General features: G+C 49.0%; 1 protein-coding gene across 2 annotated transcripts in view; it reads left to right on the forward strand.

Annotated features, from left to right (window-relative positions):
• Positions 1-144: 144 nt before the first annotated feature.
• The window catches only part of ZC3H13 (zinc finger CCCH-type containing 13), a 40,885-nt gene continuing 13,538 nt past the window's right edge, over positions 145-27,491 (forward strand). The window contains exons 1-12 of one of the 2 annotated variants that reach the window (XM_036011211.1): positions 145-512; positions 6,391-6,516; positions 6,819-6,928; positions 8,266-8,377; positions 10,137-10,245; positions 12,834-12,973; positions 13,560-13,720; positions 16,227-16,424; positions 17,634-17,953; positions 19,212-19,670; positions 21,856-22,047; positions 26,645-27,218. In XM_036011211.1, coding sequence (XP_035867104.1) covers positions 6,400-6,516; positions 6,819-6,928; positions 8,266-8,377; positions 10,137-10,245; positions 12,834-12,973; positions 13,560-13,720; positions 16,227-16,424; positions 17,634-17,953; positions 19,212-19,670; positions 21,856-22,047; positions 26,645-27,218 — 2,492 coding nt within the window. In that variant the 5' untranslated portion in view covers positions 145-512; positions 6,391-6,399. The remainder of the gene's footprint in view (positions 513-6,390; positions 6,517-6,818; positions 6,929-8,265; positions 8,378-10,136; positions 10,246-12,833; positions 12,974-13,559; positions 13,721-16,226; positions 16,425-17,633; positions 17,954-19,211; positions 19,671-21,855; positions 22,048-26,644; positions 27,219-27,491) is intronic. The other variant, XM_028526705.2, reaches the window with a different exon arrangement.

Below are 27,491 nucleotides of genomic sequence, written 5' to 3' on the forward strand. Positions count from 1 at the left end.
TGGAACTTCAGAAACTCCTGACCCCGGGGTTCCTCCGCGGCGACCTCTCAAAAAGAGGAATTGAGCACGGGGCGGAGCGAGTGGAGGGCGTGTCCGCGAGGGGGCGGGGCCTGCGTGTGACGACTAATTTGGCGGCCGGAAGCGGCCGAGGGGCACCTAGGACCCGGGCCAGCCATCGACTTCCGGCGGCGTTTAGAGGACATCCTTCCCAGCGGTGGCCAGTGTTTTCGTGGCTTTGTCTTACTCCCCATCCTCTCCTTGTTGTTTTTCTGTCCACGCCCCAGTCTCGCCTGACCCTGGCGAAGCGGCTGGCGAGTTCCGCTGCTCACCCGCCGCCGGGGCCCCTCGCCAGCCGAGGGCCGGTTCCGGGGAGCCGCACGCGCACCTCCTCGTCCGTGCCGTCGCCCTCCCGAGGCCAAGCCCGGGGACTGAGAGGCGTCTCCCCCGCTCCTCGGAGCGGTGGCGGCGGTGACAGCTCGGGACTGTGCTTGCGGAGGGAGTTCGGGGAGGAGGTACGCTTGAATTGCGTGACGTGGGGCGGGGATTGCTTGGGGGGGGTGTGGGGGGGGGCCCGGATTTGGGCTTTTGCCCCGCCTGGGACCCGCCGGGATTTTGAGCCCCTTGAGCATCCCACCCTTAAAACTCGGCAGCAGCTCCCTGTGCTCGGGGCTCGTTTCTCGCCCTCGTTCTGTTTCTGGCGAGGTTGTCTAAGGGGACGGGGTGGATTCTGAAGGAATCATGACCGCTCGAGGTGCGCTTGGGGACCCTTGCGTGGGATTGGCGTTTGCACGCAAGGAAAGGCTTCGGGAATGTGGTTTTAGGTGTAAAACTCCCTCTTTACACATTGGAGGCCCATTAGGGGAAATATTGTATCTTCCTTTGGGTTGTCTTTTGTCTTACCTATTTCCTGGCAGTGGTAGCTTAACGACTCAGGCCCTCGGAGCTGAGGAGTGCTACTTGACCGTCTTCCTGTTCCCTGGGTAGATAGTTCTGGCAACTATGTATCAGAAATCGGGAAGGTGCTGCTTGGCACGGTCTGATGTATGGCGAGTGATTTATGCAGCTAGACAATTGTTCAGAGTCGATATTAGTTGAGTGATACTGGTAGAATCTTGACTGCGGATCACTAGTAGTATTAAGCTGTTAGGTTATTTTGCGAGATTTTCAGATAATTTGAACTACTATGAAAATGATAGGCATGTGCAGTCTCTTCAGGGCTTTTGTTTGTTTGTTTGTTTTTGAAGACATAATTTTAAAAGTTTGGAAAAGATCTTCACACCTCAAGTTTTCCAAGTCCAGAACACACACAGTGAATACAAATGCGCTTATGCACTACAATGCCTGCGTGGTCAGCAGAGCCTAGTTCTGTAATATTTGAAAGTACTGGCTTTAGGAACTAAGCAAAAGTATTTTGGAGAGTTTTGTGAAAAATAATCTGTAGATCTTCAAGTAATTTACAATTTCTTAGTGAAATTTTTAGATTGTTACATGACAATTTCAACAAGAGGCTGAGAATGTTGATGCAGGAATATAGCAATTCGTGTCAGTAAAAGCAGTTGCAAGGTGAACCTAAGACTGAATCTGATAGAATCCAGTTTTATCAAACTACATGCCTTTTACTAGCTTCCTAATTATTAATTATTTGAAATGAACATTGATTGCATATTTAAGGTATGCAAATTAACTCAATTTCTGTATCTGTAAATTAAAACTAAAATCCAATAAGTAGATGTTTTAATTTGTGTACAGGTTACCAGTGTTAATTTGTATTATCATATGTATTGGCTTTTGTGCGTGGAAAGCAAAGTTTCTTGACATAGTTATTTGAAGAGTTGGTTCTCAGTGCCTGTTCATCTCCCCCATTCCCCACTCTCCTAGTCATATAGAGTTGGAGCTGTTTCAGCAGATATTTAGTAGTAGTTGAAACAATAACAGATATTGATACATAAAGTGTCTGTTATTCTTTTTTGGTGGGGAGAGGGTAGTTGCCGTTCCCGTCTACTTTGCTTTACAGTAGTTGTCAGCATGGAATTTTCCTCTGCGCTCTTCTCAGCAAATTACAGTGCTACAGTGTTGCCTTGCTCATACCTGTGCAGTCAGGTTGGTAATGTCAGTTCTGCTCACCGTTCAGTTTGGAATTGTTTTAGTGTATCTACTACATCTAAGGAGTCTGCAAGATTGTTTTAGAAAGTTCTTTTTAAAAATTCTCCCAGATTATGCAGCAAATAAACTTATCTTTTTTTTCTGTCAAAAATATAAAAAAAATAAATAGGAATGGACATTTTTAACGTAGCCCCTTTTATTTTAGAACTTCAGTGGGTAGGGATTGATTCCACTCCCACTTAGTACATGTACGTAGTGTCAGTTGCTTGGTCATTTGTCATTTTACTGATGTCACGCTGCTGCTCATCAGGTCGTGCCTGCATTTGGGTTATTGGAAGGTGGGGCCTCAAAAAAACGTAGTTAAGGATGGACATGAGCATCCTAGGACTGATACCTGTTCTACTGACAAGATTTCAGTCATTAGGCTTCAGAAATAATTGTTTAAAAAGAGACCCCTTTATATATTTTTTTCTCAGCCCTATTTATAGTGTGAGTTACAGACATCATGATATTTATAAGTTTGGGGGCAGGGGCAGACGGTGTCCATCTATAAAGACCCTCTTTTGTTGTGTCTTAATGATGCCAACTTTGTCCCCCGTTTTTCTTTTTCCACTGAAAAATATAATAACACCTGGTCTTTATTAACCCTTATTTGCCCTGAAAACGGAGAGGTGAGCTAGGAAAGTACTCCGGAGACTCTCACGAGGGCTATAATGCTGGTGATGGGGAGAGACGTGATGATGGGAAGTGTGATGGCAGCCAAAGACCAAAGCAGAACTTGAAAACAAAACTGGAGAGAAAGCCTTCAAAGTCTCTGAGCTAGGGGAGTCTTTAATGTTCGCATTTTTATTTCATTTTATAGTGTCTTAATTTCTTTCACGTACTTGGAAGCATTTACTTTTTATTGAAGACTGTTTAGATAGAAACTGAAAAAGTTCCCCAACCCAGTTGCATTTGCACTTTATTCTGTTGTGATATTTATCTTGCTTTGTGGGCCCCAAATTTCAGGTTGAAAATTTTAATTGAGTCACATTAGTTGGTAACATCATTTTAAGTTAATTCATTTCTATATATGAGTAAATGTTTTCCTAGTATATTTTAGATTACGTGTATCTATTTAGACAAACAGAACTGAAAGTTTTGTATCTTGTATTCTTTGCAAGCATAAAGCATTTTATCTATGCAAAATCATTAATGTTTCAATAATATTAATTAGGTAAGTTGTTATTGTTGGGTACTGATGGAGGTTCCCAGATAGACATTTGATCAGAAGAATTCCTCTCTCTCTCTCTCTTTTTTGTTTTTTGAAGTCTAGGGCCTTCCTGTAACCCAGACCTGGTACTCAAACTCATTGCCATCTTAGGGCAAGGTCTGACACTGGGGCTCTGAGCAAACGAGAATACCACTCTATTCCGTTGCTGTTCTTTCTTAAGGTGGTCGAGTCCGTGGTAGCCAGAAGTAAAATTCCTGGGATAAGCAGCGTGTGTGTGTGTGTCGGTGACTCTTGAGCAGTTCCTTATGTCTGTCACTTGTAAAAGCAACTTTGTCTCTGTGAGGAGGAGCCAGTTTTAGGGCAGGAGTGCAAGGAGAGGGGCAGCATGGAATCCTCAGTCCTCACGGGGGGTCTTTGCCGTGGCAGCCCAGACCCTTTGAAGTCTTCAGAGCTGATGCCAGGGATGTGGGATTGGAGGGGAGCCGGGTGACTGCCCTTTCCAGCCCCAGGTGGGGGGTGAGGGGAGTGCTGATCCAAGCAACAGGTGTCAGAGCAGGAAGCCAGCGTGGGTGCCTGGAGGCCTCGAAAAACCAGAAGGGATGCCCCAGCTGTGGGAAACCCTGCCGTTGGCTTGTCGGGAGGAGGGGAGGAGGGCGTGCTGGGAGCAGTGAGGGTGCGATGGGAGTGAGGACAGAGCACCCATGTCTGTTGAGGGTGGAGAGAAGAAGCGTCAGGCTAGGGTTAGTCTTTGAGGCAACGTGGGGAGGTGGTGCGCCTGTTCGCCGGGTCCCAGATAACCAGTCACAGCTGGTTACTAAAACTCACTCAGCTTTACATTTATTAACACGTTTTTAAAATTAGCGAATGAGCATTACAGTGTAGTCTACATATTAATATAGTGACACAATGAAACGTTAGAAATTTGTTTTTACTTACCTATTCTCTGTTATAAATTGTAAAGTCATGGTTTTCTCAGTTAAAGCTCTACATTTTCTTTAATTTTAATTGTTTTTTTAAGATTATTTATTTATTTTTAGAGGGGGAAGGGAGGGAGAAAGAGAGAGAGAGAGAGAGAAACATCAATGTGTGGTTGCTGGGGGCCATGGCCTGCAACCCAGGCATGTGCTCTGACTGGGAATCGAACCTGAGACGCTTTGGTTCACAGCCTGCGCTCAATCCACTGAGCTATGCCAGCCATGGCTAAAGCTCTGCATTTTCTACATCTTTCTCATCTCCATGTTTATTGGCTTTTAGTTCTTTACGTTCAGTAAATCAAGTAGGCGTGAAATTTTACCAACTTTTCCTCTGTAAAACCACATTTGGGCTGGGAAGGAGCCCAAGAAAAGCTTGGAGAACAGTTGATACTTTATGTTGCAGCAAATTCTTCATTTATGTGGTACTCTACACAATTTTTTTAAAATTAGAAATTTAAAGTTATTTTCTAACTTTGAATCACTAACAAGTCATTGCTATTAAAGTAATGATTATATTTTACATTAAAGAATGTATTGTTTTTTTCAATTTAAAAGTACCGTATTGTATCACTTCACATTTTCCTCTTGGTTCATTTGTCAAATAATGTCCTTATTCTTTGGGTCCTTTTAAAATGTGACCTGAAAAGAAGTATTTCACTGAAACAAACATTGTTAAAAAAATTTTTTTTAGTTTTGATTTGGTACTAATGTGATTTAATAATTTTTCAAGTGATGTTCCTTTACCTTGAAACACATTAAAAGAATATTTGTGAACTTCATAGAGACCAGTTTTATACCACATAGAACTCTTACGTTAACTACTTTTGACTACTACTAAGATTTCAACTAATACTTAGATTGTATAAAGTATAATACCGTTTGGTGTTTTGCCTTTTGTTTTTCTTCTTGTGCAGTTCCTATGGTAGTGTACTCTTTAGGTTATTTTTGGTCTAGAATTCAGCATTTTTTTCTAACGTATATCATACACTGTATTTTTGGACCATAAGATGCACCTAGGCTTTAGAGGTGGAAAATAGGAAAAAAAATTTTGAAGCAAAAAATGTGGTAAAATATTTAATAACATGAATAACATAATATTTCATCAATGTAAATGTAAACAGAACTCGGCAGCATTAACAACCATTATTCCTCCCAATTGGGGGGGGGTGTCTTATAGTCCAAAAAAAAACCACATAACTTTTCCTGATATTTTCATTTTTGGGTGAATTACCTGATGACATATTTGGATAGTGTTTTATTGCCGTTTCAGTTTTAATGTTTTATTTACTTCTGTGAAATATTTTCAGGATTTGTCTTCCTTGTTACCAGCAGTGGTGGAATAGCCGGTTTATTACTTTTAGTGTCTTAGACTGTCATGTCAGTGCGTGGTAGATGGTAGAAGCCCCTTCACGTTTCCCAGACAGCTCGTTCTGTCTTGAAAGAAAGTTGTCCTATTCTCATTGAGTGTCTTTTTTTGTGTGTTACTGGAAAATAAATATCCTTGATTACTGTTCTTCTGGACTACTATAAGACAAAAAACTATTTAAATAGTCTTCATTTTGCTCCCAAGCTGATTTTTAGAACATAACTAATGTCACTTAAATTGTATAACATATAACTTCTTCGATCAGTAAAATTCTCACCTGATTTTATTTTCCCGTTTTTGACATGCTTTATTTCCCAGTTAACCAATTGATGGAGAATGATGGTGCAACTTTTCCTTAAAAGATAGTTGCTGAATCTTGAAATGTCCTGCACAAGGAACTATTTTATAAAACGAACTATTTTATAGTGTGTTTTCCGAGGTTGAATGTGCTGTGACTGCTCAGCTGTGTGAGTAAAGTCTCACTCATTTACTCTGCAGAAGAGGTAAAATTCTAGCCAGCAGACCCCACGGTTGTAAATTGACGATAAAGGTGTCTTAGAGGATAACTTCTGTTCACCTGTGACCTCTCTTTCTTTTTTATTTTTATCCTGAAAAAAAAAAATCCCTTGTAATTTTGCAGTGCTTTCCTCAGTTTTATCTGCTAGTAAGTTGTGGGCTCAGTTATTTCAAATTGAAGAATTTTACAGTTTTGCTTCTTTCTTTCTTGGCTAAAGTAGTACAAAATGTCAAAAATCAGAAGGAAGGTCACAGTGGAAAACACGAAGACCATTTCTGAAAGCACGTCCCGACGGCCCAGCGTGTTCGAGAGGCTCGGGCCCAGCACGGGGAGTGCGGCGGAGGTGAGTGGCCCCCCCTGTCGGTCACGGGTGCCTTTGCAGCCCTGCCCCTGAGTCTCCACGTGTGTCCTGGAACTGGGCCGGTAGGTGTGGCAGTGGTGGTCAGGAGGAGGATCTGGTAGGAGGGGAGGGTTTTTTGTTTTGTTTTGTTTGCCCCAGTTTTTTGAATTATTTGGGGAAGAATGTATATCTCAGGTTAGCTGGAATGTTCATGGCATTTGTTTTAATTTTGTTCCACTAGCACGTGTTGTCCAGAAGTAAGTATGAATAAACACGAAACTTACATGGTGCTGTCTGTCCCTTAGACGCAGTGCCGTAACTGGTTGAAGACTGGCAACTGCCTCTATGGAAACACGTGTCGGTTCGTGCATGGCCTTTCACCCCGTGGCAAAGGTTATAGCAGCAGCTACAGAAGGTAAATTGAGAACTTGGAATTGTTCATGTGCAGTGAAAAGATGGCCTCTCTACTTTATCTAGTAAAATTGGAAATACAGCCATGTATTTGGTCAGATTTTCTGTTTTGGTGGCAGTCCTATTGATATGCAGTCAAAGAGTAACAAGATCCTTCCGGTAGTTAATCTCAGCATTAATACACTGTTTGCTTTAAAATGAGCTTATTTGGTCAATATTTACTTGTTTTGACAATAGATCTTTTTTATAATGTATGTGTGGCTTACTTTCCCCCTCCCCAATTATGTATTAAAATGCTGCTTAAGACGGAATTTTATTAAAATTTAAATAGAATGTAATTTTAGCTTTTCAAGGTTTTACATTTGAATCTTAATGACAAAACAAGCTAATGCAAGCTCTGAAGGTTAAAATGTATTTTCTAATTCCTTATCACAATGTATTAATGTATTTACATGAGAATAAATGTACTACTTATTTAGAACACCATTTTGTCTTTAATAAAGGCAATCCTAAATTAATCTTTTCTAACAAAGATCTTTTATTTTCTTTTTGGTTTCCTCATGATGATTTCGTTGTGGTGTTTGAAGATGGGTCATGTGTAAAGATTGTCAGAAAAAGAGCTCAGATTTTATTGATAAAGAATAATTCACCTAATTCTAAAATTGGGTGTGTCGATCAATTGCTTTGGCTACAGGAATAGTTTAAAAATTGAAATTAGCATTTGGAGGTTTTTTTTAAATTGAATAAGTTTTTGTGTGTGTATAGGTTTTGAAGTTTAATAGAATTTAAAATTCAAACCCTTAACATTAACTTACTTTCTATTCACTTAAATGTTGTATGTTTTAGTTTACTTGTGATGCTGAATACAGTCTCACTCGTATTTTGATTGTCATTTATCTTCTCTGTTACTGATAGGAAATTAGTCTTCGTAAATTTAGTTACCTGTATAAAGATATGCCTGGGGAACTATTTCAGTAATTTTAATGTTTTGTTTATGTTATTACACATTTTTAATACATGCTTTAATTCATCTTTAAAATTTAAAATGTTTAAATTTTTTAAAAGATTTTATTTATTTATTTTTAGACAGAGGGGAAAGGAGGGAGAAAGAGAGGGAGACAACATGTGGTTGCCTCTCATGTGCCCTCTACTGGGGATGTGGCCCGAAACCCAGGCATGTGCCCTGACTGGGAATCGAACCTGTGACCCTTTGGTTCACAGACTGGCACTCAACCACTGAGCCACACCAGCCAGGGCTCTGCAAATATATTCTTATAAAAGAATACGTAAATACAGATTTGGCTGTTTTGTTTGGGGTTTTGTTTTGTTTTTGCTTTAAAGGTCCCCAGAAAGACCCACGGGGGATCTCAGGGAAAGAATGAAGAACAAGCGGCAGGACGTGGACGCCGAGCCGCCGAAGCGCAGCGCGGAGGAGTCGTCCTCCCCGGTCAGGGTGGGTAGGGCGGGCGCCCGCTGTGCAGCGACGGGTCCGTAGTGCCCTGTCGTTTACGATCCGTTTAAACACTGCCCGAGCGGTGAGTGTGTGTGCGGTGCACGTGTAAAGTTGCGGAGTGGTGTTCCGTGTAGACAGTGTAATTCCAAGGGAGAAAGCGGTCTGGCAACAAGACTCTTGTTCTCCGGTTGTTGCCCTTCTTGGCGGAAGTCAAGGTGGAGGGAGGTCACTCGCTGGTGGAGCTCGGGCCGCACTTCTCGGGGCTCCTTTCCCTGGGCGGGCGGCAGGGGCGTGCAGATGGGGTCTCGGGTCCTCGGGGTTCAGCTGGCCAGCCCGCCCTGCCGCCTCCTGCCCTGCCGCCTCCTGGACGCTCGGAGCGGCCTGGGGTGGGGCACACCTGGCGGGGACAGGGACCGAAGTGGACGCCGAGGGTGGAGGAGGGCGCCTGGGATGATGGCACTTCATGCCGGCCTTCCTGGCGGGGAAGCCCGAAGAGAAACTCACTTGGTGGTGCGGTTTATCGAAGAAGAGAAGACGGGTGTTTGTCAGGGGTGGAAGTCTTTCCCGGGGCTTTTTCCCCAAGGAATTTATTCTAACAGATTTATTGAGATACGAGTCACATCCAGTACAACTCGCCTATTTAAAGTGCACACTTCGGTGGTTTTTCGTATGTTCACGGTCAGGCGACCACCGCGAGAGTCAGTTTTGGAACATTGCATCCCCTCCAGAGGCGCTCCACACCCCGTAGCAGCCACCCCCAATCCCGAGGACGGGAGCCCTAGGCTGCCGCCGGCCCGCTCGTCCGCACGGTGCCTTGCCTGTCTGAGACAGGCGGCCTCAGTGCGCTGGTGCGACGCGTGGCTCTTGTAACCCGCTTCCTCCGCTCCGCGCAGTGCTCAGCACAGTGTTTTCGAGGGTCTTGGAAGAGTATAGGGCTTGTCCCTATTTTACTCCTTGCTTTTGCCAGATAATAGTGCATTGTATTGATACCTCGCATTTTGTTCATTCATCAGTCGATCACTTGGTTTCAAAATAGGGAAAGCCTCTTTTTTAAAAGCATTTGTGAGATTGCTAAGGGAGTTTGGGTTCGTCTTTATTTAGGTGTGCGGGAAAAGGCTGTGACGTTACAGTGTGTGACAAGTCTTAGATCAGCGCTCACGGTGACGGGTGTGTCCCTTCCTAGTAGCTTTTTTTTTTTTAAGATTTTATTTATTTTGAGAGAGAGAGAGAGAGAGAGGCATCAATGTGTGGTTGCTGGGGGTTATGGCCTGCAACCCGGGCATGTGCCCTGACTGGGGATCGAACCTGCGATGCCTGGTTCGCAGCCCGCACTCAATCCACTGAGCTACGCCAGCCAGGGCCTTCCTAGTAACTTATTAAAGACACAGATCTGTGTGCATTTTACCCATTTTAAACAGTCTTTTACCCTGTGATTTTCGCATAGTATACTTTGTATGTGACTATACATAGTATACTATCAAGTGTTTATTAAAGTATTAGATTTGCAATGTATATTTTAAAATCTTACCACTCCTTACATTTACTGCGTCTTTGTTCTTTAGTGAAATAGATGCAGTGTGTCTTTTGATTGTGGTGCTGCACCAGCACTGGTCACTTCCTGTGCTGATCACTGATTATTTACAGAACTGATGCTTTAATGAAACAAAATGAGTGAGGTTAGAAATAGCTTCTATTGCAGTAACGATCTCATGCAATTAAAAACTGTATAGTAACTCGCATATATGTATGTGCTTTTTAGAAAGAGTCTTCAAGGGGGAGACATAGGGAAAAGGAAGACATAAAAATTACCAAGGAGAGAACTCCAGAGAGTGAAGAGGAAAATGTGGAATGGGAAACCAACAGAGACGGTGAGTTTCAACAGGCTCTGCTTTTGTAGTCAGTGTATTGACTAGTCACGTTGCAGAGTTCTTGTGGGCTTCAGGCGCTTTCCAACTGGGATCTGCCCGTCTGTTTAGAATCATCTTATTGTCTTGTTGCTGCCTTTTTGAGGTACACGAGGCAGCAAGTGGCCCGTAGTAACAGAGCAAAGGCAGAAAACACTGTCCAACTTCTTCATCCTTTTTCCTTCCTTCAACTTCACTTCCTTCAGCTTTGCTTCAACTACACACTCTTCGACTGTGTGTAGCCTCACCGTCCTTTAGAATTTTAGTACATTTGTAAATCTTCTTTTCCTCAATGTCAGTTTAAAAATTCAATCTAAATTTATATTTGTATTTTTTTCCCAATATTAAAAGATTTAAAAATTTTAAAGATCTGGGAAAATTATTTCCAGGGAATTGTCGACTTTGTCATTCAAAAGAGATTCAAATCTGATGATAATTGAGACTTGGAGTTTGTTTATGAAAAATTAGCAAAATCATCTTTGAGTCATTGTCTTAACAAATAAGCATTTATTTCCCACACCACGAGTGTTCTTTCGTCCTCACTTCCGTGGCCCTCTGGAAGGTGAGCGCTGGAGACGCACACTACCAGATACAGGGAGAGGGGATGCACTTGTGGGCTGTGTGGGGTGCGCTGGCACTTTAATACAGTTTGTGTATTACCTCATTAACTCAGTAGCATTGCTGTGCTGCTGATATATGACATAACTAAAGAGCTTAAGAACGTAAGCAACTTCTCAGCAGTATGACAGGGAAACAAAATTGTAGCTTGTGGGTCTGCCAGCACCTCTCTTTACAAACAAAGCTTTGTGGGAATACAGACATGCGCATTGGGCTGCAGGTTGTTCTGTGGCTGCCTTGGAACTGCCATTGATGAGTTGGTTACTGGTAACAGCCACGAGCCTGCAAGTCCCAAGTAGTTGCTCCTGTCCTTAAGAACTGTCTCTGAAGACTTACGGGGACTAGTACTTGAGTTGTGCCCTAAATGCCTCTCCAGTCATTCGGACATCAGTGCCTTTAGGGAAACTCACTCCCCCCCAGACGGCGTTACCTGTTGGAGAGCGGCCTCTGAGAACAAGTAGAGCACTTACCCCTGAGCGGCTCACCGGGTCGTAAACCAGCCTCGTGCCTCTTACAGGATGGTTGTGAGTGCGACTGTGCTCCACTGTGGTTGACGGACTAGTGAGTGTGTCGGAACAAAATATTACAAACCTTGGCTGTCAAGATTGGATAGTTAACTTCCCTAAATAGTAAAGGGCTAACCCTTAACCTACTCAGCATTCTTGTCATTTTAATTATTTTTGGATTAAAAACAAATCTGAAATTTGTTAGAAACTTCCCATCTCTAAAAATAACAACCTATTTCTATTACAGTCACGCATGCTTATTGCTGAAAATTTAAAAGGTTCGTAAAAGCCTCAGTCAGTTTTCTCCATATTGTCGCAGTAGCTGATTGAGAGCCTCTCAGACCTCTGATCCCTCCGTCCGTGCTGCTTGCTGTCCACCACTCAGAGGCGACGGAACTCTTCGTCTGCCAGCCCCCCGCTTCCCGCCCCTGCAGCACCTGGATGTGTTCGTTTCCGTTTTGCTCTCAGAGAGGTCTCCCTCCAGCCGTGTGAGGGTGTAGTCCCCTGTATTCTGCATCTGATTTCCTTCTTCCTCTGCGATCTTCTTTCCTCATTATACATCCATCTGGACGTTTTCCTCCTCCCGTGTTACTTTCACCCATCTCCCGGCTTGTCCCAGTTTGCAGCTGAACTCGGAGAGAGTTCTGTGCCCGACTGGCTCCGTCGTCCCCCTCACACTTGTTCAGCCTTCTGACCCACGTCTTCCCTAAGTCTGCTCCCCAGGGTCCCTGGTAACTTCCCCTTTGCGAAATAAACGGAGACGCTCTTGTCTCCTCCATCTTCCGTGACCTTTCTGCCGCGTGACACGTCCGAGAGCCTCTGTTGTCTTGAAGTCCCTCCCCGCCCCCCCCCCGTCCGTCCCTGTGCCACTCTTCGGGTCTCTGCCTCCCGCTCGAGCCTCCCTGCCGTACCTGCTGATGGCCGACGCTTCATTCTAGACAGTCCCCTAGAGACACTGGCGTGACTTTAGGGCGAGAGCCTTTCCTTCACTCAGCTCTTGGAAGGCGAGTCGGCGTCCTCTGTCGCGGTTCCACTCGCAGAGCATCCACGTGGCTGTTCTGTTTTCTCTTGATGGACACGGACAACACTGGGCCATCGTGGGCCTTTGGTGTCTTCAGTGCTTAGAATCTGTTTCTGAGCGTTACTTTTATCTTTTAAAAATCCCATTTCCTAACCAGAACTCAACCGGCGGCTACCCAGAATTACTCCCAGAAAACCTGGGAACCTTACAAATACTTGGCTTTTCATAAATCATCCGTATTGATGTGAATCCTGTGTAGAAACAGTACGTATTTGTCTTGTAGGAGTATGGTAATCTAATAAAAGGCTCTATCATTTCAATTGATATAAAAGTTGAAGAGATGCTCTAGTTTTTGATGTAGATAATTATCATAGCTTCTGACAAGTAATGGGATTTTTATTTTAAAGATTCTGACAATGGAGATATCAATTATGATTACGTCCATGAGCTGTCGTTGGAAATGAAGCGTCAGAAGATACAGAGGGAGTTAATGAAGCTGGAACAGGAAAACATGGAGAAGAGAGAAGAAATTATTATTAAAAAGGAGGTGTGCTATTTATTGAAATGTATGTTAGTCAACTGACATCAACGTGGGTATTTACCAGAACTCACCAGCTACGTGCAACATCTTTGGTTGCGTTAGGACACTGACATTTATTGGGCAGCTTGCTGCGTATCAGTCACTTCCTCTATGTTGCTCGTTTGGGCTGTTGGGTAAACAGGGAACCTCACTCCTGCCGAGCAGGCGGACAGAGCTGAGGTTCCGTTGCCTGGGGCGGCCAGCTAACGGGAAGTGGGGTTGGGTTACGTGTGCGCCTGTTGTTCGGGCCCACACTACTTCTGGCATATTCGAGTCATTTCTAGAGGGAGAGAATTTATTGGAATATATTTTGTGATTTTTTTAGGAGACTTTGAAATTTCCTAACTTTAGTTTGGTTTATTGGTGTTAGTGTCATCTAGGGCAGAGAGCGCAGGTTCAGAAGTCAGGCTGCAGCCAGTGCGTTATTGCTGCCGTAATGACACGCAACACTTCGTCTAAGTGTTCGGTGTGATTTAAAGGCACGTGCTTCGTTGCCTGCTTGTTACAGCCCCGAGAGAAGTTCCTGAACTGACCTACTGAATTTTTTTGCAAGGTCTCACCAGAAGTGGTTAGATCAAAGTTATCTCCGTCACCTTCTCTGAGGAAGTCTAGCAAGTCTCCGAAGCGGAAATCAAGCCCTAAGTCATCGTCCTCGTCCAGCAAGAAGGACAAGAAGACGGCCGTGGCGTCCTCTCCCCTGCTGGACCAGCAGAGGTCAGTGGGCTGGCAGACGGGGCCGGGAAGGAATGGCTGTCTCTGAAGTGACGCTCGGAAGAGTTAGTAGATTACAGAGGGTACTTCTCATGCTTTCAGGGTTGAATGTAAGGTTTTTTTCTTTTTAAAAGACTGAAATGTTTCACTTCAAAAGAAAATAATAAAGAACAATAAACGAGTCTCACATCTACATGTGGTTCAGAGACTTTTGTTTTTTAAGAAATGAAACATAACAGATACCTTTCCTGTTTTTTCCCTCTTGAATTTGGCTTTTATGATTCTTTTGTATGTGTCTTCATACTGTCATAATATGTATTATTTTGAAGTATATAGTAGTATTTTCATCAGTTTACTCTTAACTACAGATATATTATAGCCTTCCTTCTGTAACTTTTTCACTTAATGTTTTTTACATTTATACTGATATATGTAACCTTAATTTTTTAGTATTTATATTGTATGTTTATTTACTTTGTTGAACATTTACATTGTTTCTAGTTTTTAGCTAGTAGAAATTATACATAATGGACTTCGTTTTAATTTCATTATGTACAATTGTCTCTTTGTGTACATGACCACGAGGTTAAATTCTTTATAATGTATACATAGCAGTAATAATATATTATTTAGCTTTATTGTAGTAGCCAGTGCAGGAAACAAAAACAGAAATTTTGAAATATTATTACATGAGGGAGTAAGAAAAGGCAGGAGACACTTTTTCATTTAATGTCCCTCTGTACTATTTAAATATTAATTAAAGTACATACACTAATTGTATTTAAGGAAAAAAGCTAAATAAAAATCTCTTCCCGACTTCTGGCTGGGTGGCAAGCCTGGCCTGCGGAACCCGTAGGGACACTCACCTTTGGCTCCTTCCTCCTGGTCCCTGGAGGGTTCCGCCCGGCCTCAGGCTCCAGGTGCACTCGGCCGAGATGACGGTGTCAGCGCACTGGCCGTACTGACAGCATCTGGGGTCCACTTCCCATGCCTTCGGGTGCCCCAGCTCGCTTATTTTATGGCTGTTGGAAGAGAAACCTTAGGAGAACAGTTCCAAGTAATTTCTTTTATCATTGGAAAGCTCAGTGATTTTCCATTCTCTTAAGTGAAATTCAGATTTTTTAGAATGACAAACATCTTGTAGCCGTATTTTTATCCACTGTTTTACACCTTTCCATATTTCATTCTTTAGTGTCTAGCTCGAATTTTCTCTTCTGCTTTCTGATTTCTCCTTATTAAACATCATTTGTATGTATCAGATTTTATTTTTGCTGCCTCTTCATATTAGCTGTTTGCACTGTATTTTAGCTGTGACACACTAGTTTTCCAGCCTCTGCTCAGTGTAAGTGCCTTGTGGATGGGAACCCGGACAGTTCACTGTTCTGTCTGCCCCCAGCACCTGCTCTGCAGAGCTCTGTGTTGTAATGCGTCCCCACAGAGCTGTGACTCGGGCCTCGCCCCTGCTCCGGGCGCAGTGAACGGTGCAGGGGACACGGAGGAAGCTGAGCTGGGGAGCGATGTGCTCCACCCCGCCTGCTCCGTATCCCCTTGGCTCGCCGGTTACTGACTTTCCCTCGGTTCTGTCCCGTTCTTCCCCAAAACAGTGCACCAGAGGTACTCCTTGGTTCGTTTTCTTATTCTGTTTCTAAAGTCTGAAATTGAGTCTCCCAATAGAAAGGTTTTTGGTGACTGTTTGGATGAGGGGTTAGTTTCATCCTGTTCTTTTTCACATAGGTCTCTCTTACTGCTTTATTAGTAGCTTGCTCACCTTTCGGTGAATGTTTAGCATGAATAATTACCTACGTTGATATAACTGCGCTATGTCCTGTATTCTACAATGTTGCTGACTACTAATTTGCGAACAGAAGGAGAAGGGTGTGGAAAATAGTATATTTAGGTACGAGGGAAACACTGAGTTGTCCATTCCACTTCTGTAGCTCCGTCGTTTCTTAGCTTCACTTCTGGGTCATACAGTGAACTGTTTGAAGACATGTTGAACCACAAGTGAGGGTTAGGATGTCATTTAGAATTCAGTGGAGTGTTACAGCCAGTGCCCATGAGTCACCGGAGGTGACAGTCAGGTAAACAAACTCTTCAGTCGTAGTCCTGCAGGGTGACCATACTACTGAGGACGCAGAGGCAATTACAAACCAGTTAGAACTGGCCCCCTTCCCCGGGAGCTGGCGGTCTCCTCTGACGTCACTGTGAGACGCAGCCTGACGGTGGGAGTGCGTCACGTTGACGTGTGAGATGTGGTGGGCCTGGAGTCAGCCGGCGTCATCCGCTCCAGCCCTCTGCACCATTTCTCAGTTTTTATTAAGTAAATTACTTCCTTGCTCATTTCTCTGTTGTCTAGATACCAATTACTAATACACAAAATAGTCAAAGGCAAGTTTTTGAAAGGAATGCTACCATTTTTTTAAATGTGCTTTGTTCAAATGGAAAAAAAAATCTATTCGACCTTCCGAAAGTGTTCAGACCTCTAACGATAGCTCTGTGTTACCTGCAGGAATTCAAAGAGCAACCAGAGCAAGAAGAAAGGACCCCGCACTCCTAGCCCACCCCCTCCTGTACAGGAAGATATCGCTCTGGGGAAGAAGTACAAAGAAAAGTATAAAGTAAAAGACAGGACAGAAGAAAAACCGAGAGATGGCAAGGACAGAGGTCGGGACTTTGAAAGGCAAAGAGAAAAGCGAGACAAGCCCAGGTGAGGAAGGGTGACTCCGTGTTCTCACAGTCTCGCTTTTGGGGCATCCGGAGTACTTGTGCGGAAGCTTCTAGGCATTACTGCGATGGGTGTTTTTTTAGTGTTACTAAGTTTTGTATGTATATTTAATAGTTCCTGTATTAAATTATGGGTAATTCAATAAGCATTAACTTAAAGTTTTTTACTATGATTAAAAGAACAAAATTCCCAGTCTTCATTTTTGAGTGTGTAGTTCAGTCGGTGGAGTTAAGTACATTTGCATTGTCACGAAACACGTCCCCAGAGTCTCTTCGTCTTGCAAACCCGAAACCCGAGACCCAGGAAACAGCTCCCTCTCCCCTGGCCCCCAGCTCCTCGGCCCCTGGTAACCAGAATGTGGCCGGCCAGACACGTTCTATGAGTGGAACCCTCTGTCTTTTTGTGACTGGGCTGTTTCACTTAGCGTACTGTCTTCGGGGTTCATCCGTGCTGAGGTGTGGCACAGGCCTGCCCTCCTTCTGAGAGCCGAGCGGTACTTGGTCGTCAGTGTCTTGACCGCATTTGTTCCTCCGTTTACCTGTCGGCGGACTGTGGGCGGCCTCTGCGTCCGCTCGTCCGAGCAGTGATGACCAGTGATGACCAGTGCACAGTGCACAGCGCTGTCCGAACACGGGCCAGGGTGTCGACTGATTTTCCTGGGTCACAGGGTCTAGGAAGTGCTTACGGATTTGACAGGGATGTTTTGTCCTTGTTCGTTTTTTAAAAATGGTTTTCCCATTTTTTCCTGAAAGTAATGTTTCCTCAAGGGAAAAGCAGACTCTTTAGATAAGTCCTCTCGGTCTCTGTCTTCTTGAGTCATGGTGCGAGGGAACGGGCAGGAGCCTCGAGTTCACAGGCACCTGTCCCCTGGCTCTGCCCGCTCCTCCTCGGTGTGAGACCCCGAGTAAGCTCCTGTTTTGCCCAGCCTCTGCTTCCCCGGCTGTGAGGCTGTGCCGTGTGGGCGACCCTGCCCACGGGCTGAGGTGAGGATCAGAGGAGATGGAGCTGTGAAAGTGAGCCGAGCGCTCGGTAAGATCATGCTCTGCCTCTTTCCACTTCGGTGGTGAATTACAGCGCCGCAGCGAGTGCCGGGGGCGCAATTACTCCCCTTCCAGCGCCAGCCTTCACACCGGGGTTTGCTGGGGAAAGGCCGCCCCGGGCGTGCTCCTCATCCGTGCCCTTCGCCCGCAGGTCGGCCTCCCCCTCGGGGCCGCACCGCTCGCCCGTGTCCTCCCGCCACCACTCGTCCTCCTCGCGCTCCGGGTCCTCCGTCCAGAGGCACTCGCTCTCCCCGCGTCGGAAGAGGACGCCCTCGCCGTCCTACCAGAGGACCCTGACGCCGCCGCTGCGCCGGTCCGCCTCGCCGTACCCCTCCTCCCACGGCCTGTCGTCCCCGCCCAGGAAGCAGAGCCCCCCGCGGCAGCGCTCACCCCTGCGCGAGAAGGGGCGGCACGAGCACGAGCGCGAGCGCGCCTCGCAGGCGCACGACCGGCGGCACGAGCGCAGGGAGGGTAGGCGCCCGCCGCGGCCGCGTTTCCTTCTCGCTGTCCACGTGGGTTTGTCCAATCTAAAGCTTGCACATCCGGGCGTGCTGTTGTCCTTAGGGTAGAAGAGAACCCGTGACAGGAGGTTCTCAGAGCGCTTCCTGACGTGGCAACGTGAGCCATTAAAGGAGCTTACGGGGTCCGGCACAAGTAACGCCCCTCTCCCATTACATAAAAATCTTTCATTGCGAGATCATAAGCATGTAACTGTGTAGCATAAGCATATCACACTCGAGCACACCGGGTGACATTGTGGGTGGGATGTTCAAATTGCTGTCCATCTCCTGTGAGACACTCCCGTCCCCCGCCAGCCACACTCAGTGGCGTTACTTCTGCTGGTCCTGTGTGTGCAAGTAGGCATTCGTATGTGTACTGAGTTGGTGTTTCCTTTAAGATGTTTTACTTCGAATTTTTGGCCATTTTATTCTTAGTGCATCCTCCTACTTAGTTCCTTAAAAAAAAAGAAGAAGGTGGAGGAAACAAAGCAGTAAACGAGAGGGCAGAGGTTGGAGGGCCGGAGGTGTTTGGATACAGAGACGAGGTTGGGGGAACGTTCGAGGGTCAGCGCACATCACGCGATCAGGTGTTTGGGTGTGGCTCAAGAGGGAAGTAAAGTAACCAGGGACGTTTTCCTTTCTCGACCCCTGAGAACGAGGGTTGGGTTGGCCGCGCCCTGTGCAGGCTGAGATGCCGCCATAGCCTGCCAGCAGAGTCCGGGAGCTCTCGTCTGCTCTCTCTGTGCTGCTTGTCCCAGCTGCTCGTCCTCGCTCGTTCCCTGCACGGGTTTTCCCTCCGGCTCCTCCTGGGTTAGCTGTTGAACATAATGACAGCTCAGGGAAGACTTGCTTACGTGCAAGACTGGCCTGAGGCCTGGGCGGCCTCGCCCAGCGCTCCTAAAGAGGAAGCCGGCAGTGACAGTGACAGGGGTTCGGCTTCTTTGTCCCCGTGTTTTAAGGAGGGGTAAATTGGGGCAGGGGGAGATCTTACTTACGGAGTTTATCCAATAAAAACCATTATCTAAGCGTTAGTGAAACTGCCTTTGGAACTCGAGCTTTTGGGTGGATGTGGTTTTCTCATGTGAACAAGTTTTCTCCTTTTGTTTTCTGCAAAGGACGTGAGGTACCATCGTAATAAAGTCCTAAAAGCCCCACATGTTAAATGTATTGTTGGGTGTCCCGGCATGTTGTGGAAGGGATTACATTGGATTCCCAAACCTGCATTGCAGAGGCGAGAGGCAAGAGGGACCGGGAGAAGGACGCCAGAGACGAGCGGGAGTACGAGCAGGAGCCCAGCTCCTCCCGGGACCACAGGGAGGACCGCGAGCCCCGGGACGGGCGGGACCGCCGGGACCCCCGCGACGCCCGGGACCGGAGGGAGCTGCGGGACTCCCGGGACCTGCGGGACGCCAGGGAGCTGCGGGACTACGGCCGGGAGGCCAAGGAGGGCCGCGACCCCCGGGACGTGCGCTCCGCGCGGGACGCCCACGACTACCGGGACCGGGAAGGCCGCGAGGCGCATCGGAAGGAGGACGCCTACCCGGAGGAGTCCCGCGGCTACGGCAGGAACCACCTGCGCGAGGAGAGCTCTCGCGCGGAGCTCCGGAGCGACTCCAGGAGCGAGTCTCGCGGCGACATGAGGATGGGCCGGAGCCGGGGGAGAGGCCCCCCCGAGCTGCCCGAGAAGGGTAAGGGTTCCGGAGGGTTCCCGCCTGTCCGTGAACAGGGTCACGTGTGTGTGTGTGTGTGTGTGTGTGTGCACGCGTGCACGCGCTTATGTAGCGGTGGCCGCACTCCTGAGGTTTCTTTCCTGAATGCATCCCTCCTGCCGTCAGTGTCGTTCTGCTAAAGCAGTTCTCAGTGAAGTGAGTTTGCGAGCGTCCCTGCACACTCTGAGTGGGAATCGTGAGCCGAGGCGGGGGGCGGGGGGGGGGGGGGGGGGGGGGGAAGCAGGCCTGGCAGAGGCCCTGGGGGAATCACGCCCTGCTTCCAGTCCTGGTCCTGGTGAGGGGGAGACGCTCAGAAAACTGCCCCCGGGACAGAAAAAGAGACTCAAAGGGAGTAATTTCTAATACACGGGGGCGGGGCAGGGGTATGTGAGACGAAGTCAGCATTGAAGGGGGACTAAATCGGTGGGCTTTCAACGTTGGTGCTGTCCGAGATGACCGGTCTGTGTGTGCGTGTCAGTGTTTGTGCTCCCTTTAGCCACCTCGGATGACCTCGCAGCAAGGTCTTGAGCCGTTTTTCTCATTTTCCCCTGAGAAAGCACTTGGCATGCCCAGTAACTACCTACCTGTACGTACTGGACTGTCCCCAAGCTGCGTGGACGGAAGTAGCTCTGAACTCTCTTGTCTTCCACCTGCCCCTCCCCCCCCCCCGGAACACTGCTGCGCAGTCGGCCCCTGTTACCCCTTCAGGGGTCCGCTGGCCTGTCTCGTCGGTGTTACTCTTCGCGTTAAGCTGAGGGCCCCTCGCCTTCTCCGTCGTGGCTGTCTTGGCTTTTCTGGGGGGGGCTGCTGGGGAGATGCGGTTTCAAGCCGGCGAAATCCCCGCACCGTCCCTGCGTGCACGCGGAGTGGGGGCAGGCCGGGCCGGGGGAGGCCTCTGGGTGCTTGTGTCACCTGGTTCCCCTCCAGTCACAGCCTCACTCTGTCTCCACCGCTGCCACTGGGCTCAGCTGCAGCCTGCCCCTGCCACCGGTGGGGGGGCGCTTCTGTCTCTCCAGCTCTCAGGGCTGCAGGAAATGGGCGCGGTGGTGCTGCACCCCCACAGACAGAGATGCTGGCTTCTGGGGCCGCCGCCAGCTCCGGGAGGGTTGGGGGTGGCCAGGCCTGTTGGCCGTGTTTCCCTGCAGGGCGAATGGCCAGCACAGTGGCTGCCTGACAGCCACGGCCACGCCGCCACGCCGCCTCCCTGCCCAGGTCCCTGGGTGCAGCCGAGTGTGCCACCCCTTCCAGCAGGAGCTCTCACCTCCGTGTGCCCTGCTCCCCCCGGCTGCTGCAAGGAGCTCTGTGCAGCCTCCTTCCCCTCCGCTCCCGGGGCCCAGGGCCGCGGTACACTCCACGCCGTGTGCTTGGCACCTGCTGCACTCCTCCCCCTCCCCCCTCGCTCTCACCCGCGTGCCCGCCTTCCGATCTCACAGACACCTGCGTGCGGTGAGCATCCTCATTGACTCACAGCTGTTCAGGCTGGTGTGGCTTCAGCGGGGTGGACGGGGCCTCTCACGCCGCCGTCCCTGACGCCACTCCTCCAGCTTCTCTTGGTTAGTGTGTGTTCGGTGCACCTGCTTTCATCCTTTCCAGCTTTCTGTGTCTTTTTGTTTTAGAAATGACTCTAAACGGAATAGTTAGACATACAAGATCTGTCCAGAAGGTGTCCAGCCACGTCCTATGAAACATAGAGGCATTTACTGAAGAAGAGAATCGTACTGTGAGGATTAGTGTCCCACATTTTTAATGGAAGTTTTTAGCTACCACCTCAGGTCAGCAGAGTACCTCGGGTCTGTGCTGGAATGTGTGTACCACACACTGTAATGAACGCAATGACACGTAGCCTCATATTTATTGTTTCATGATATTTCTGTGAGCTAGACATGGGTCAGTAGTCTTGTGTTTTGTTTTGTTGTTTGGAGGTGCATTGAGATGTGCGTTCTCGCTCTGTGGCTTCATCAGAGGCGAGGGTCCCTGGGCTCCGCTCACCCGAGGTGTCCCGGTCAGCAGCTGATTGTCTTTCCAGCGTCCCTCGGCCCACTTTGGGGTCAGAGAGGAGGCGCCTTCGCCCGGCTGCGTTTCGGCCAGAGAGGCGGAGACCGGTGGGGCCTGTCGAACAGCGTGTCTGCGTGAGCATGCGTGTGCGTCTCCTTTGTTTGCTCAGGGAGCCGCGGCACCAGGTCCTCTCAAGTCGACGGTCACGGCGGCGGCGGCGGCTATCACGACAGCTGGGAGACGCGCAGCAGCTACCCCGAGAGGGACAGGTACCCTGAGAGAGACGGCAGGGACCCGCCGAGGGACTCCTCCTTCGAGAGAAGACACGGCGAGCGGGACCGCCGAGACAACCGCGACAGAGGTGCGTTGGGGGTCTTGGTAGACGGGCCCGCGTCGATCTGGGGGGCTGACTTCTTGAACCACCGGCGTTCAGTGTGCTGTGTAGCATAAGGTGTCTGTTAAGACTTTCGCTCGTTGACACATTTGAAACGACTACGTTTACTCGTGTAATTTGTCTCGTTCACTTAGTGTAGGGAGAGCGTGTAGGTGGCTAATAACCACCAGTACCTGACGGGCAGCGCGGCAGAAACTGGGGCAGTGGGTGCGAGCACACGCCCGTGCCGAGGGGCCCCGCTGTGCCGCTCACCTTAACCGAGTAGCTCGCAGCCCTTTGAAAGATGAGAGATTTGGGGCGCCGTCCCAGGCATTTCTGATTCCGGAGGTACCTAACCCTTCTCTCCGGCGTATCCTGGCCACTCCCCCACCAGCCGACAGAACTGTAAGGGCCGCCCAAAAGGGACAAGGAAAGAGCGACGGTTGCAGGTCTGGGGTGGTCTGAGAAACATTCTCTTCACGCTCCTCCCTGGGGAGGTGGAGTGCTCGCTGTCGCTAATTTTACGTTCTCGCGTATCTTAAGCTAAACGTTTTCTGTGTATTAGATGATCTCTTAAATCAGTTTTGAAGCAAGATTACTAGAAGCGGTTTAAGAAGGGTGATAAGTACTTTCTTTCACAAGCTTTTATTGCCTGTGTGTACTGGGGCCTCGGACATTTAAGATGCTGTGGAGGGCTCCCTGACCTTGGCTGGTTACTAAAGTAAGGCTTACTGGGATGCTGAGATTAGTAGCGCACAGCTTTGGGTGGGGTAGGGCACTGAATATCGATGCTTCACAGTGAGCCGAATCGGAGGTGATCTCGTGTCTTCACACGGGAAATACTGAGAGGAGGGGGAAGTCTGCGGGACACAGTGCGGGGGTGGGGGGCCCGTGGGGGAGGGAGGGGGAGACCCGGGTCGGGGCGAGCCCCGTGCACTCGGGCTGGAAGGCGGGTGTGGTTTCTCAGTGGCAGATGAGGCGGGAGCGTGTGTGCTCTGTGTTTGAACCTGGAGTCGTGTCTTCCCTAACACTGACGCACCTCTCTTCACACGGTGACCTGGGGATGCTGCTCTCGTACCTTTTTGCCTCCTTCTTTCCCTGGTTTCCTACCCGAGCTCAGGTTTTTCTCCTGCCACGCTTGACCTGGGTAGTAGCCTTTGGTTCCAGTTCTGTATTTGGTTCAACCACACGTACATGAGCTACCAAGAACTTCGGTATTCTCTGACCTAACGTTTTTCACAGCATTGCCAGAGAATATATATTCTAACAGTCCTTGAAAGTCCTTCCTATCTGTACAATATCTCTGTGAGTGTAGATGTAAGGAAGTTGATATTTTATAATGAAAGAGATTTGCACTGAGAAAAGGGTAGCAGTTTTCCCAGTGTTACAGAGAAGGAAGTTCCAGAGCTGGAATTCAAACTGAGGTCTTCTGACTGCAAGCCTGGTTCTTCTTCTGTTTCACTTGACTGCAACTCCGCCAGTGAGTAGCACTGGTGTGAAGGACAGAGAACAGTGTTTCTGAGGGGAGGACACATTCCACAGACGGTTACTGCGGCCCCTGGGGCGCTGGGCTCGGCCCCTGGGGCGCGGCAGCCCTGTGCGGGTGGGGCTTAAGAGCTGGAGATGGTGCCCCAGGTGGAACAGGTGTCCGTGCTGTCGGGAAACAGCGCACCAGGGACCCAGATAGAAGTGCAGGGTGAGAGAGGGGCCGCTCGCTTTTGTGTCTAGATGGCGGGTGTGTGAACCGCGGGGAGGCAGCGGCGTCCGCTGTCTGCGCAGAGCCCGGCTGCAAGGGGCGCGGGGGCCGGGACGTGCCATGCAGAAGGGGGAGGAGCCTGCGCCGCTCTGCTCCCTGGGACGCAAAGCTCCCGCGTCTCGGAGTGTGGAAGGGGGCCGGTGCGACTGGAGTCCGGGGACCTGCAGGGAGATTCCCGGGCACCTCGCTCTGTGCCCGGGAATTTAAATCAGTTCCTCCCAGGCTGGGTGGGGTGCGGAGAGGCGACTGACGTGTGACTCGCTCTACGCTGCACAGAGTTCTGTGGGAAGACAGGGGCCAGCAGGGTTCTGAGGAGATCCACGGACGCTCCTTAAATAGGGGACACCGAGTTAGGGTCTGGGAGATAGGGCACACCCGGTAAATAGGGGACACCCGAGTTAGGGTCTGGGAGATAGGGGACACCCGGTAAATAGGGGACACCCGACTTAGGGTCTGGGAGATAGGGCACACCCGGTAAATAGGGGACACCCGACTTAGGGTCTGGGAGATAGGGCACACCCGGTAAATAGGGGACACCCGACTTAGGGTCTGGGAGATAGGGCACACCCGGTAAATAGGGCACACCCGGTAAACAGGGGACACCCGACTTAGGGTCTGGGAGATAGGGGACACCCGGTAAATAGGGGACACCGAGTTAGGGTCTGGGAGATAGTACGAGGCGCGGAAAGGAACCGCGGGAGAAGCTCTCCGCAGGGAGAGGGTGCGGCCGAGCAGACACGCGGGGCCGAAGGGAACGCGTGTTTCGAAGCAGTGGGGACTGCCAGGTTGGGGCGGGGGTGCGCCGAGCTTGGCGGGAAAGGAAAGCAGCCAGGGAAAGGGTTGATGAGAGCTCGCAGGCCCAGGCGTCAGCCTGTGGGCCAGGGTGAATGTGTTCGATTCAATTGCCATTTCACTACCGAGAAGATAACTGCCTTTAAGCTGCTGGGGGAAAAGCGTTTTCATCCAAACAGTGTCAGCAGTCAGGGAGAAGACGGCAGCCCCGGGATGCCGGCCAGGCAGACTGGGTGGCGCGGGCGGCCGCGGGGGATTGTTGGAGTCTGAGTTGGTGTCCGCTGCGGGGGCCGGGAGGGGGGGCAGCGCAGGACCGGAGTGTGGGGGAGCGGATCCGAGGGCGCCCGGGTGTGAAGGCGCCCGGAGAGTTCCGGCTCTCGGGAACGGGTGTGTCGCTCCCCCGGGCCGAGGGCGGGTGTGACGAGAAGCACCTCGTCGAAGAGGGGAAAGACAGAGGAGAGAGTTTGGACAAAGTAGTGTTCTTACGGTCTTTCCACTTCCTCTGAAGTAAGAAACATTGTCCTTTTGGTTGGAAAACAGACTTTCTATATGTCAAACAAGAGTGTTTATTCCCTTATTACTATAAGTTGCAGGATTGGAACTGTTTCAGTTTTTTTAAATCACTGTAACATTGCCATAACCCCCAAACCAGGGATTCAGACAGGTGGCATTCCAAGACTCGAAAGAGGAGTGCGATGAAACCACTTTAAGTTTAAGTTGGTTTCTGCAAAGGAAAGAAAGGGTTTCGGAGAACTGACTTCAGGGCTGAGGTTTCCGTGCACTTACCGTCCCTCTGACACCAGCACGGGAACCGGGGGCCGCAGTTTCTGCGAGTTTTAGAGAGAGGGAGGAAGGGGGCTGGGCGAGGCTTGGTTTGGTTCTCGCTTTAAAATTTTGTGACCTTTTGTTCTAAAGAGTAAATATGGATAATTCTTTCATTTGTGGTAAGAAAGGAAATTCAAATTAATATATCGAACCCATCCCTAGAAGTATCCTAAAATTATTCTGCTTTATCAGTTAGTGCCACTTGCGAACCTGTTGGCCACACGATAGTACGACCTCTATAACTAGCGGGTAACATTATATAATCTAAAAGTATAAGCGTTGTGGTGACCTTGGCCCTGCCACAGCGACCTGGTTTCTGCAGGTCCGTGGAAGAGGTCATGCCATGTTCTCACACTTTTTTTGAGCCCCGACTAATTTCCTGCTCAAGTGAGCATTTGGGCATCATGCATTGATTTTCTTTGTGTTTACATGATTTGTGAATTGAAAAAAAATTATATATATAATGTGATGAGATTATCAGTTAATATTCTAAGAAAAGTAGCTCTCCAACTGAGTAATCAGTTCTATGATTAAAGAAAACTTTTCACTTATTAGTAGTTATTATCAAACCTATCACTAATATGAAACACTTTTTGCATTTAATTATTTCGAGATTACAAAGCGTCAGTACCCTTAATATTTTAGTTTATAATAAATTGATATTGCAGCAGAAATATCTGTTTTGTTCTACTATATTTTCTTCACATACTAGCTGCAGTTTGATGTGTATATATTTTTGCCTGAAACAGAGGTGTGACTTACGAGGGAAATTTTTTTTTTCCTTCAGCTCCTATGTTCTACACCTCCTGCTGCCCCTATCCTTTGCCACCAGTGTTCTCAGGTCCTGCTGGGGGGACAGAGAAGATCAGAGGTGAAGGGTAGAGATGGCAGAGAGTGGGTTGGAGCTCGGGCTGGAGGTAGGGTAGGGAGCATGCCGAGGCCGATCAGAGGCGGATCAGCGGGAGGCGGGCGGGCGGCTGGCTGACGGGGAGCAGAAAACGTGCCAGTTAGGGGGCGAGTGGAAATTACCTCCAAGGAGAAAACGTGTTTTAACATCTAGGGGTGATTACTTGGATGATTAAATTAAAAATGGAGATAGTACCTGATTGATGTTTATTGCCACTGTGACCCTGTGCACAGATGAACTCGTACTGTCTTACCAGCGCGCGATGTGTCAGATTAACCATTGACAACACTTGGTTTTCCTTGTAGATCCAAGACCAAGCTCACCAGTCCGACATCAGGGGAGGAGTGACGAGCTTGAGCGCGATGAAAGAAGAGAGGAGCGGAGAGTAGACAGAGTGGACAGAGTGGACAGAGTGGACGAGAGGAGAGACGACAGGGCCCGGGAGCGCGAGCGCGAGCGGGAGCGTGACAGGGAGCGCGAGCGGGAGCGGGACCGCGAGCGGGAGAAGGAGAGAGAGCTGGAGCGGGCGCGGGAGCGGGAGCGGGACCGGGAGAGGGACCGGGAGAGGGAGAAGGAGAGGGACCGCGAGCGGGAGCGGGACCGTGACCACGACCGCGAGCGGGAGAGAGAGCGGGAGCGGGAGAAGGAGCGCGAGCGAGAGCGAGAGGAGCGGGAGCGAGAGCGGGACCGGGAACGAGAGCGGGAGAGGGAGCGCGAGCGCGAGCGGGAGCGAGCCAGGGAGAGGGAGAGGGAGAAAGAACGGGAGCGCCAGAGGGACTGGGAGGAGAAGGACAAGGGCCGCGAGGACCGCCGCGACAAGCGAGAAGACGCCCGCGAGGACCGGAGCCTGCGCGACGCCCACGAGGAGAGGAAGGCCAAGTAGGCGTGGCCGGGGGGGCAGCGGGCGGGTGCGGGCGGTGTCGCTGCGTGCCGCGTGCTGTGTGCTTGGGCGTGCCGCGTGCTTGGGCTCGAGTGCACCCTCGTGTCTCACTGTGCACGTGGTGGTCAAACATTGTTAGTTGTCTGCAGGAAGTAACAGTTTTTTCATTCTCCTGTTTATGTGCGGAGGGAATGTAATTAATCATTCTTATTTAAATTACTTTTTGCTTCAGCTGCGACAGAAAGGGAGGTGTTTTTAACAGGAAACCAACA

This window comes from Phyllostomus discolor, chromosome 11 (genome assembly GCF_004126475.2).
Source record: "Phyllostomus discolor isolate MPI-MPIP mPhyDis1 chromosome 11, mPhyDis1.pri.v3, whole genome shotgun sequence".
Classification (NCBI taxonomy): Eukaryota; Metazoa; Chordata; class Mammalia; order Chiroptera; family Phyllostomidae; genus Phyllostomus; species Phyllostomus discolor.